The following is an 11,013-nucleotide window of genomic DNA, read 5'->3' as shown; positions in this document are numbered from 1 at the left end:
AATCTTGTGTGTGTGTCTTAACTCTCCTGTTCAGGCCCGTCACCATGCCGATTGGGGCCAGTGACGGGGCAGAGGGAAAAGCTGTCTCAAGCACACACACAAATCATGCTCAAAATTTCAAACTTAAACTGTTTTCAGCCACAAATTTCACACTACAGACATAATTTTCTCAAAAGTAGTAGTCACACTTGTCCCAAAAAAAACCCATTCATTTCTATGGAATTAATTGGAAAAAAAAGCACTTTTTCAAACATCCGCTGCTCTGAGAAACTGAGAAGAGGGCAGCCGACAGGCCTCACCTTAGCCGCCCACTTTATTAGGAACACTTCTGTTCGTACATACAAACTACAAACACTCTTCTTAGAGTTTATTTTATTTTTAAAAGGGACAGTGCACAAATTAAACATTATCCTTGTGGTAAGGACAGATGTCTGTCCCAGGTTAAAGCAGTACATGCTAATTTCCGCCTGTAGTCACTTTGTTTATACTGTTGAATAGCTCTTCTTCATGACGGCTGCTGTCTCAAGCACACACATAATCATTGCATTGAAACATCATTGCGGGTCACACATTCACGGCCAGCGAACATGCGTGAGCGAATTGCTTCGCGCACTGCATCCTCTCACAATTTCCCCCGGGGAATTGTCCGGTCTAGTATTTCTTATTATTCCTACGCAAATTTTGATTTCGAATAACTCAATAACCGTACGTCGCACACAGACAAACAATATATCAAAACGTGCGGCTCGATCGGACTCGCTATGCTATTACCTTTCTCTACAGATTGCGATTTTTTCGCGACGTAGTCGCGAAAAAATCGCCCAAAAAAACCCCATTCATTTCTATGGAATTAATTGAAAAAAAAGCACTTTTTCAAACATCCGCTGCTCTGGCATGCTTTCACCTAGAGACGTGATTCAAACTCTAAAACGTAGGAAAACTTCTCCTCTGTGGATCTGGCATTAAACTTTTCTGCTAGGTTCTACACTTTCGGATCAGTCCCGGGTCAAACGCCATGTGGGTTCTGGGAGAAAATCCGGCTTTTGAATGGGTGTCTATTGCGTTACACACCAGTGGACCTCGTTAAGCTCAGAGTGGAGAGAGGTTAAAAAAAAAGGTCAAACTTTCTCGCTTAAACTCTGTTTTCAGCCACAAATTTCACTCTACAGACATGATTTTCTCAAAAGTAGTAGGAAAACTTGTCCTGATTCACACAATGTGTCTACCTAAACGATAGGATTTACGGTTTTTGAATGACAAGCCTCAAAGTGAGGAGAGCACAGGTGAGCGGCCTCATTGACTCCCATTATAAACGTTGCTGAAAAGTCACTCGTTTTTAACTCCCTGTAGCGTCCTCATTTTTAACAATACAGACAAAAAAATTACATCAGTCTATTCAGGAGACCCTTCTAGCGCTCACTGTGAAAGAATTTTGTGAATAGCTGCTTTCGTTGTCGAGTTATTTGTGATTGTTCGAGGCCTACTCCTTAGCAAAACACAGCAGACAGACACCTGACAAAATCTTGTGTGTGTGTCTTAACTCTCCTGTTCAGGCCCGTCACCATGCCGATTGGGGCCAGTGACGGGGCAGAGGGAAAAGCTGTCTCAAGCACACACACAAATCATGCTCAAAATTTCAAACTTAAACTGTGTTTTCAACCACAAATTTCAGACTACAGACATAATTTTCTCAAAAGTAGTAGTCACACTTGTCCCAAAAAAACCCCATTCATTTCTATGGAATTAATTGGAAAAAAAAGCACTTTTTCAAACATCCGCTGCTCTGGCATGCTTTCACCTAGAGACGTGATTCAAACTCTAAAACGTAGGAAAACTTCTCCTCTGTGGATCTGGCATTCAACTTTTCTGCTAGGTTCTACACTTTCGGATCAGTCCCGGGTCAAACGCCATGTGGGTTCTGGGAGAAAATCCGGCTTTTGAATGGGTGCCTATTGCGTTACACACCAGTGGACCTCGTTAAACTCAGAGTGGAGAGAGGTTAAAAAAAAGGTCAAACTTTCTCGCTTAAACTCTGTTTTCTGCCACAAATTTCACTCTACAGACATGATTTTCTCAAAAGTAGTAGTAAAACTTGTCCTGATTCACACAATGTGTCTACCTAAACGATAGGATTTACAGTTTTTGAATGAGAAGCCTCAAACTGAGAAGAGGGCAGCCGACAGGCCTCACCTTAGCCGCCCACTTTATTAGGAACACTTCTGTTCGTACATACAAACTACAAACACTCTTCTTAGAGTTTATTTTATTTTTAAAAGGGACAGTGCACAAATTAAACATTATCCTTGTGTTAAGGACAGATGTCTGTCCCAGGTTATAGCAGTACATGCTAATTTCCGCCTGTAGTCACTTTGTTTATACTTTTGAATAGCTCTTCTTCATGACGGCTGCTGTCTCAAGCACACACACAATCATTGCATTGAAACATCATTGCGGGTCACACATTCACGGCCAGCAAACATGCGTGACCGAATTGCTTCGCGCACTGCATCCTCTCACAATTTCCCCCGGGGAATTGTCCGGTCTAGTTTTCTTCTTTCTGAAAGCAGCATGAATTCAAATGTCTCTTACTCCTTTTCCACCAAATCAGTTCCAGGGCTGGTTCGGGACCAGCGTTGGTGCTGGTTCACAACTCGTTCAACTTGCGAACCAGCTGAGAACCAGTTTGCTTTTCCATAGCTTTCCCAGTGCTAAGGGGAGCCACATCATTACGTCACTGTATACGTCAGTTACGTCACTGCGTTTGCATAAACCTTGGCGCAAACATCGAAGCAACAACAACAATAATGGCTGACTTCGCGTTTGTACAGCTGCTGCTTCTGGCTTTACGTTGCTTCACTGGGATCAGAAAACGGCAGATCCAACATGTTAGTGTTGATCGACAGGTTTTGAGTGGACGGCGATTACGTTCTAGGAGACAGGTAATAACCTAATAATGTTTTGACTCTTACTTACACTGAATGTGAGATGGTTATGTTAGCCTTTCTTATGAGCTAACGTTAGCCGGTGTTATGTCCCTGCTGGAATCATCACAAATTCACAAACATATTACTGGCGATTTTTAAGTCGCCACTCATATCTACTGCTGTGGTAGATATGAGGATGCTTAGCTCTGTAATGAACTTAACTTACTGAAGTGAATATAAACAAACTGCATGGAAATACAAGTGAATGATTTATGTTTAACCTCGTTTCTTTAACCCTTATGCCTCACTAAGGACATTTTTGGCTTGTCAGTTTTCTTTATTATTTTGACTGTGTTCATACATATAGAAATATAATAAGGTCAATAGAATATAAAGTATGGCAAATGTGCTGTACATTAACTCAAGTAAATATAATAAAACTTATGTTTCCAACACTCACACATGCACATTTATTTCTCAATACACATCCCACTCTAATCTAAGGGGAAAAAGAGGCACAAGGGTTAAGTACCATGATGAATATTTGTTTGAGTATTGATGACTTTCCACACAACATGTTTATTTACCTATACATTTTTCTCTTTACAGGTAATCTTGCGACTGATGGCAAGGCGGAGATCACATGTCTGGGCACACCCAAGATCTCGCTACTGGTGGGACACAATTGTTCCTGATTTCACCTCTCACCAGTTCATGCAGAATTTTCGTGTGTCCCGAGAGTCGTTTGAGTACATCTGCAGTCGGGTGCAGCATGTCTTGGGGAGAAGGAACACAAATTACCGTTTGTGTGTCCCAAACCAGAAGCGGGTGGCTATTGCCATCTGGAAGCTGGCCACTGGTGGTGAATACAGGACCATCAGCCATCTTTTTGGAGTAGGCGTGAGCACCGTCTTTAATTGCGTTCAGGATTTCTGTAACACAGTCATCAAGGTGCTGCTCCCTGCCCACATTACACGCCCTGATGCTGAGAGGTTAGCGGAAATGGCTGCTCTCTTCCAGAGTCGTTGGAGAGTGCCACAGTGTGTTGGTGCAATAGATGGAAGCCACATTCCCATTATAGCACCAGAAGAGTATCCCCGAGACTACTACAACTGGAAGGGATGGCATTCGGTTGCTCTGCAAGCAGTTGTAGATGGCAGAGGTCTTTGCTGGGATGTGTGTGTTGGCTTTCCAGGGAGTGTGCATGATGCAAGAGTCCTAAAACAGTCACATTTGTGGGAAGTCCTAAGTGACGGGGAATTTCTAGGTCAAAGCAAAGTGACCATCTCTGGCTGTGAGGTTGGACATTACCTGATAGGTGATCCAGCCTACCCCATGCAGGACTGGCTGATGAAACCCTTTTCTGACACTGGCAGATTGATCCCTGAACAACACACCTACAATTACAGACTCAGCAGTGCACGATCGGTTGTGGAAATGGCATTTGGGAGATTGAAAGGACAGTGGAGGTGCCTACTAAAAAGAAATAACTGCAAACTGGAACCGTGCAAGAAAATGGCGCTGACCTGCTGTGTCCTTCATAACATCTGTGAGGAACATGGTGACAATTTCACTGAGGAGCACCAAGACAGACATGCCAACATCCAGCCTCCTCTTCAGGCATTACCTGAACATGGCAGTCAAGGAGGGGCTGACATTAGAGCCGCTTTAATGGCCTACTTTAACAGAGGGAACAAGTAATTTGTTTGGCTATTTTGCTATTTACTTCATGTCAATGTTGTTTAATTGTTCAGTTCGATAAGTTCATAGAAATTAGTCATTTATTTGTAAATAACGTGACTGACAACATCTGTGTTATAAAAGGTAGCTTGTTGAGTTCTTTCATTACCTGTTTTCACAAGCTCTAACCAGCTTTACTTGTACTTATTACACAGTTAAAATAATTTCACATCACTAGTGAAAACCTATACAAGCAGACATGTCTCTTTAGAAAAAACATTTATTTACATAGTGCGTAGAAACACAACATAAAGTGACGTGAACAGTGCAAAGGTGCAAAACAAGAAAAGTGGTGTGATTATTTTCTGGCTTGCGCCTCCATTACAGACACTATGCGCCCCATTATACTGAGGAACGCACTGTTGTCTGCCTCCAGCTTGTACAGCAAGGCATCGTTCATTTCCTTGCTGTGCTGCAGGAACCTCTCGTCCGCCCGCTCAAGGTAGTCCAGGAGCTCAGTGTTGCTGTCTCGCTTCCTCTTAGCTGTGTACAAGAACAGAATAATGAGTTTAAAAGTTTTTATTAAAAGTCATAAGTAGATTAACACAGGTTCAGCAATACAATATAAGAAACATGTCAGCTCAGCAATAAGAGCATTAGTTAACTGTTTACGGTTGGTAGGGCATTTTATATGAATGACTGGTCACTTATTACAGCATGTATTTATATTATAAAGTCACACTATTAGGTATATATCCATGTTTGCATAGTATCTGGTGAGACAGTCTACTGGATACTCAGCACAACAACTTACCAGGTCTGGTCTGCTGCGATTGTCCTGAGCTGCTGGATGGTGCAGGAGAGCTGCAGTGGAGTGGAGACATCAGGTCCTCGTCCCCGATGGTGGACAACTCTATAAACCACATAAAAACAGCCAGCATTGGGAAAGTTCACTTTCTACATGAACTATTTCAAAAGTTCAGTTCACAAAATAAAATGAGCTAGTTCAGTCCATAATGAAAAATTTTAAACTAAGTTCACAGTTACAAAAATGAACTAGTGAATGAAACTGTGTGTCAGATTTCATTATAACATTATACAAACAAACATTAACTGAAGTAACTAGTAACGGTCACTCACTTAAAAAAAAAAAAAAAAAAACCTTTATGCAAGGTGAAAATGTTTGAAAAGAAACTTACCAGGCTCTGATTGCGGCAGTGTGTCGTCCACCATCGCCGAATTTAAGGCTCCGGTGGCATTATTTGCCGGTCTATCGCTGAGGACCGAGTCCAGAATATCGAAGTGGGGGTTCTTCCTTGGCCGCCCATTGCCGCTTCGACCGAGGTCCTTTTTTTTGGTCCCTGTAGTCTTTCTTCAGTTTCTTTAATTTGTTGCTGATCTGCTCGAGAGTACGTTCGTACCCCGCCGCAGCTATCTCTTTTTGTATTTGGTATAATAGGGTCCACGTAGCACCCTCCAGTTTCACCTGGACTTCATCTGTGGACCATATCGCTAGGAGACAGGTTGTTGTCTCCTCCACAGACCACTGCTGCTTTACTGCATCCATGATATCTCGTCACTTTAAAAATGGCACCCTCTCGCGGTCTTGCTATTGTTGTTGGCCTTAACAACTCCCCCCCCGCTGATGTAAGCAGTTCTTTCCTCTAGCCCAGCAAAGAGCTGGTGCTACCCTGGAACCAGTTTTTCTGGCCCAGAGCCAGTTCTTTGTCAGTGGAAACAGAAAACCTGGTTCTAAACTAAGCACTGGCCCCGAACCAGCCCTGGAACTGATTTGGTGGAAAAGGGCCATCTGTCTACGGTGTCCAAGTTTCACGAGCCTTTCTGCCTCAAATCACTTCCTACTACTCTTCACTTTCTCCTCCAACATCATTCTGATGACATACACATGTTGCTTGCATGAGTCTCTCCATCCACTCCTCTCTTCTTCCTTACCTTTTGCTCTGATTCTCTCTGCCTCTGTACCTCTCATTTTCGAGTGCGGTTTTCTGTGACTTTTTTTTTTCCTGAAAAGCCGCTCAGCTAAAAGAAACTTTTATTTATATTATACATAAAGAGGCTGTTACTTCCCTTAAGCAGGAATTATTTAACAGAAGTGATTACATGTTCATATGAACATATTATATTTAAAAACATACTAAATACCTCAAAACATTTATTTAAACATTATTCCTTTCCAGGATTTCAATCAAGTTGGTCAATGATAGAACTCTTAACTAGGCTTAAAATCATTAATATAACACAATATCCCTGATATTTATCAGCCAACCTGTTCACATTCTAAGTATATTATCATCATTCAAAACTCAGCTTCACCACAAAGGATAAAGGAGATGACTGGAGTTTATGGGCAGTTATAGTGAAATTATACAAGAAGAAGGGGAACGATGCCCACGTGACAACAGCATTTCTATAAGTCACTGTCTCATATGGTCACTTCATGACTTGAAGTAACCTGGCAGTTAGGAAGACTGAAATAAACAGCAGTTTAAATTATGTTGGTATCCACAGCAAGAACAGCTATGCCAGATGTGACAATCCCAGATGTGAGCCATGTGTGTCATGCAAATGTTGTTACCAGACCTCCTGATGTGTAAAAGACCTGAATTCCCAGTGGGAGGTGAATGAGGCTATGGATGGGAAACAAGCCGACACTGTTGTGAGGAATTCCGTGTCAACAAAACCCCAGAATGTGAGGGAGAGGGAAGGAAAGTGAAGAACATGTCTGTGCTTGACCAGGACCAAGACCCAAAGACAAAGACTTTATTCTCTCCTTCATGGTCCGATACAAACTGATCCACAATTTAGTGCTGCACAGTTCCCCAGAGCAGCGGGTTCATACTTCCAAAGCATTTGAGGCTGAGAAGGTGCTGAAGTCATATGAATCTTTATTTCTACTTGTTATTCAGGATGACTTTACCTCCCTGTGTCTTGGGAAGCCATAGCCTGAAGGCTTAATTTTAGAGAACCTAACTCCAGACCACTGGAATCAGGACTAGTGGCAATACTAAGGTTGTAATTAGGATAAATTACAAAGCACAAACTATGTTGTACTTTAAAAGGTACATTATGCAAATATTAGGGGGGATAATAGGTCTCTAATGGTTAAATGGATATAGTTGAATAAAATTTGAACTACTGAATTATACACCCCTATTTTCACCTACATACAAAAGTTAGCAAGGACTGCCATGACATCACTTTCAAACACACTCGCACATTCAACTGCTTGAAAGCCAAGTTACGACTCATACGAATTGCAAAATTGTCCTTATAATGATTTACAGGTGTAATATTCTTTTTTGGCTTCTTACTTGTACAAATAACCTGCAAAATATGTAGAACATGATAAAAAAAAATGGTTTCAGCTATGATCCCAGGACATGATGTGGCTGAGAAGACCCATTTGAAAAACTGAGTTTCTGTCTGGAATGCTGATTTGTGTTTGGATTGGCCACCAGTAGCCATCTTTATAGACTAGTTTATGGGCTGGTGGAGCTTTTGTGAACACGGGTGGGCATAGCAGGACAGAGCAAGGAGTTAAAAAATAATTCAAATGTCAAACCCACCTACATAAACACTGCCTAATCTTACTAAATGACCTTTAATGCAGGGATCAGACTACACGGATCCAGGCTGATTTTGACACAGTTTTGTCAGGGTTGACAATTTCCAGTGCTAGGCCTGAATATGGACGTCAGGAATGAGAACTGGACCTTGTAGCGTGACATAATTGAAGAACAGTGATGTGGTACTTGGTACGCCCACAACACCCTGACGAAAAGTTTAGCATGTCCGAGTGTTTTGTATTTTCATACCTAGTTTGACAGCTCCTACAATGTGTTCCTTGATAGCCATGACGGACAATTGACAAAACTTGCACTGTAGCTACCCTCCTGACCAAGGCACGACAACAACTTATGGCAGTAAGTCGACATGGTGATCATCATCATAAAAGACAAAGATGCAGGGATTGTATAATCTGATCAAAACATAAGAGGACCTGAAGACGTGTTGGGGGCTAATCCAAACAGTTATACATTCCAGACCGGATGGCAAGTCTCCAAACGTATTTTTCAGCGAAGTAAGGGTTCTAAAGCACTTGTTCTGAGCCAAAAGTTTAAAACTATCTATTTAATGACTTCTAGATATATTTCCACATTATTTGTACTTATGATAAATTAAAATATTGCCTGTTGCACCTTTTAAAATATTAATATAAAGAAGGGTGCTAACTGGGATCTCCTGCATCGTTTGAACTTTACTCCTCTGGAGCCAAAAACCTCCACAGGATTCCTCTGGATCCCGGTTCCTTGGAAACTTTCGACCTCATCGCACATGCATTCACAAACCAAGTCATGATTAATCACAGCGACACACACAAAAAAAGTTATCCGCAGTGTTATAAGCTGGGCATCTTTCAACATCTCGGTACTTACCGTGCTGTACAGGACGTTATCGTTATCTGCCGACTCGGACAGCTCACTCAAATTCCGGTCCCACCGTAAAAACGGTTCACTGCTGTCCAATATTTCCATACTGTATGTTTATGAGAATTTTTAGGAAGAAAATCCGGATGTGTGAGAGACAGAGCGCGAGCGTGTGAACTCTGCCTTCCTGTCAGCACAAACCTGATTTATCCAATAAATGACACTCTTTCTCTTGTTAAGTCGAAAACCTAATAATTCGGTACTACCAATAATTATCTCCTGGTACTAGTTTAACGTCTAATGCTGGTTGCAAACCGGTAGCTAGACTTTTCTCGTTTCTTGAAGTAATAACTACGCCTCTCCTCCCCTCAAACACCCAGGAATTTTAGGGGCGGGGAAAAAACATGGCTTTAAGGTCTGGGTAACACAAATATTTCAACAAAATATGTTTCATATTCTCTTCAGTGAACATATTACCGTATTTTTAAAAACGTATTTATTTGCGTTTACACCACAGGATAGCGCCTCAGTCATATTTCTGCTGTAATCTAGTCATTTTAAAGAGCTAAACATAATCTGGTAACTAAATAAAGCCCGCCCCCTTATTCAAAAACCAATCAGGTAAGACTTAAAAAAAGCAACTGCAAAGCTCATATTACGTAACGCGTTCGCGGAGACAGACAGGAGAGAAAGCCAATCAAAGTGCTGTGAATTTAACCGACACGAAGAAAATCCAATAAGTCGTAACGCTGCTAAAACTCTTAGCAAACCGAATAAAGCCAAGAATACTTATCACTCAGGATGAACCTCCTACTTACTGTCCTTCTCTCTGATACTCCGTTATATTTCTGCACATTTTAATATTATTTTCATTAAAAAAAAGTAATGAAAATAATATTAAATAATGGAACTCGTGGTATACTATTCATACTATTGATATTGTCCTCCCTCCAATAAATAAACAAACAAACCACACACACAACAGAAGCAGTGTGCACTGAAGCACAAATATTTGCATCCTCTTTGGTGTCTGTGACAAACAAGCAAAAGTTTGGAATAGAACTCCAACCAAAACGTGTACACTATATGGCCAAAAGTATGTAGACGCCTGCCCATCACTCCCATATGGATCTTCCTCAAACTGGTGCCACAAATTCTGAAACATACAATTGTATAAAATGTCTTTGAATGCTGTAGCATTACAGTTTCCTTTTTCTGAAACTAATAGAGATCTTGCAGTCACGTGACCGGAAAGTACACAGCCGCCATCTTGTCGGTAAAAAACACCGCTGAATACTGCTGCACTCGTGTACAAAATGGATACATTTCAACCGACGGACTACACGGCTCATTTTTCTAATGAACAGATAACTAGATATATGTCTAAAATAAACGACCTACAGATTAGTGACCCTTATCGCTTACCGGACGTAGTTTTCATGACCGTGTCAGTGGATATTGAACTGCCAGAGGTGGAATACCCAGACATGTATAATTACCTCATTAACTTTCCCTCGCTGTTCAGTGGTGAAGCACTGCGTGCTTATAAATCTCTGGACAGTTATCTTTACAGAAATTCAGGATTTGTCAGCCGCCCTCAGATGTGGCATCTTGTAAACAAGAAAATAACAATCCTCATTGGATGGGTAAGTCACTTAAGTATTACTAGTACTGATACTAGATATATCGGTAGTATCTAGTATAGCACTGACCAGCCGATTATAGAATAGAATAGAATAGAATAGAATAAGGTAATTCCAGCTGTAATTCCAAATCGTCCGTCTTGTTTACCATGGATCTGGCATTGGAGAGATAGAGGCTTGGCAGTGGAGATTTGAGTGGCTGTTTTCTGAGCTTAGTCAACAGGCCGGCTCTGCAGCCTCGCTTTTGCTTCCGCTCCCGACGCCGCCTCCTTCGCCTGCCAGACCCGATAACAATCCACGGAGACCCCGCTAGTCTCG

The 11,013-nt window shown here is 41.5% G+C and overlaps 1 protein-coding gene across 2 annotated transcripts in view; it reads right to left on the bottom strand.

Annotated features, from left to right (window-relative positions):
• Positions 1 to 9,528, bottom strand: part of creb3l2 (cAMP responsive element binding protein 3-like 2) — a 110,765-nt gene extending 101,237 nt beyond the window's left edge. The window contains exon 1 of one of the 2 annotated variants that reach the window (XM_060902765.1): positions 9,062 to 9,528. In XM_060902765.1, coding sequence (XP_060758748.1) covers positions 9,062 to 9,160 — 99 coding nt within the window. In that variant the 5' untranslated portion in view covers positions 9,161 to 9,528. The remainder of the gene's footprint in view (positions 1 to 9,061) is intronic. The other variant, XM_060902766.1, reaches the window with a different exon arrangement.
• Positions 9,529 to 11,013: the final 1,485 nt, after the last annotated feature.

This window comes from Neoarius graeffei, chromosome 21 (assembly GCF_027579695.1).
Source record: "Neoarius graeffei isolate fNeoGra1 chromosome 21, fNeoGra1.pri, whole genome shotgun sequence".
Taxonomy (NCBI): domain Eukaryota; kingdom Metazoa; phylum Chordata; class Actinopteri; order Siluriformes; family Ariidae; genus Neoarius; species Neoarius graeffei.
Note: the sequence above shows the minus strand (reverse complement) of the source record. Positions and strands in the feature narration are given on the sequence as shown.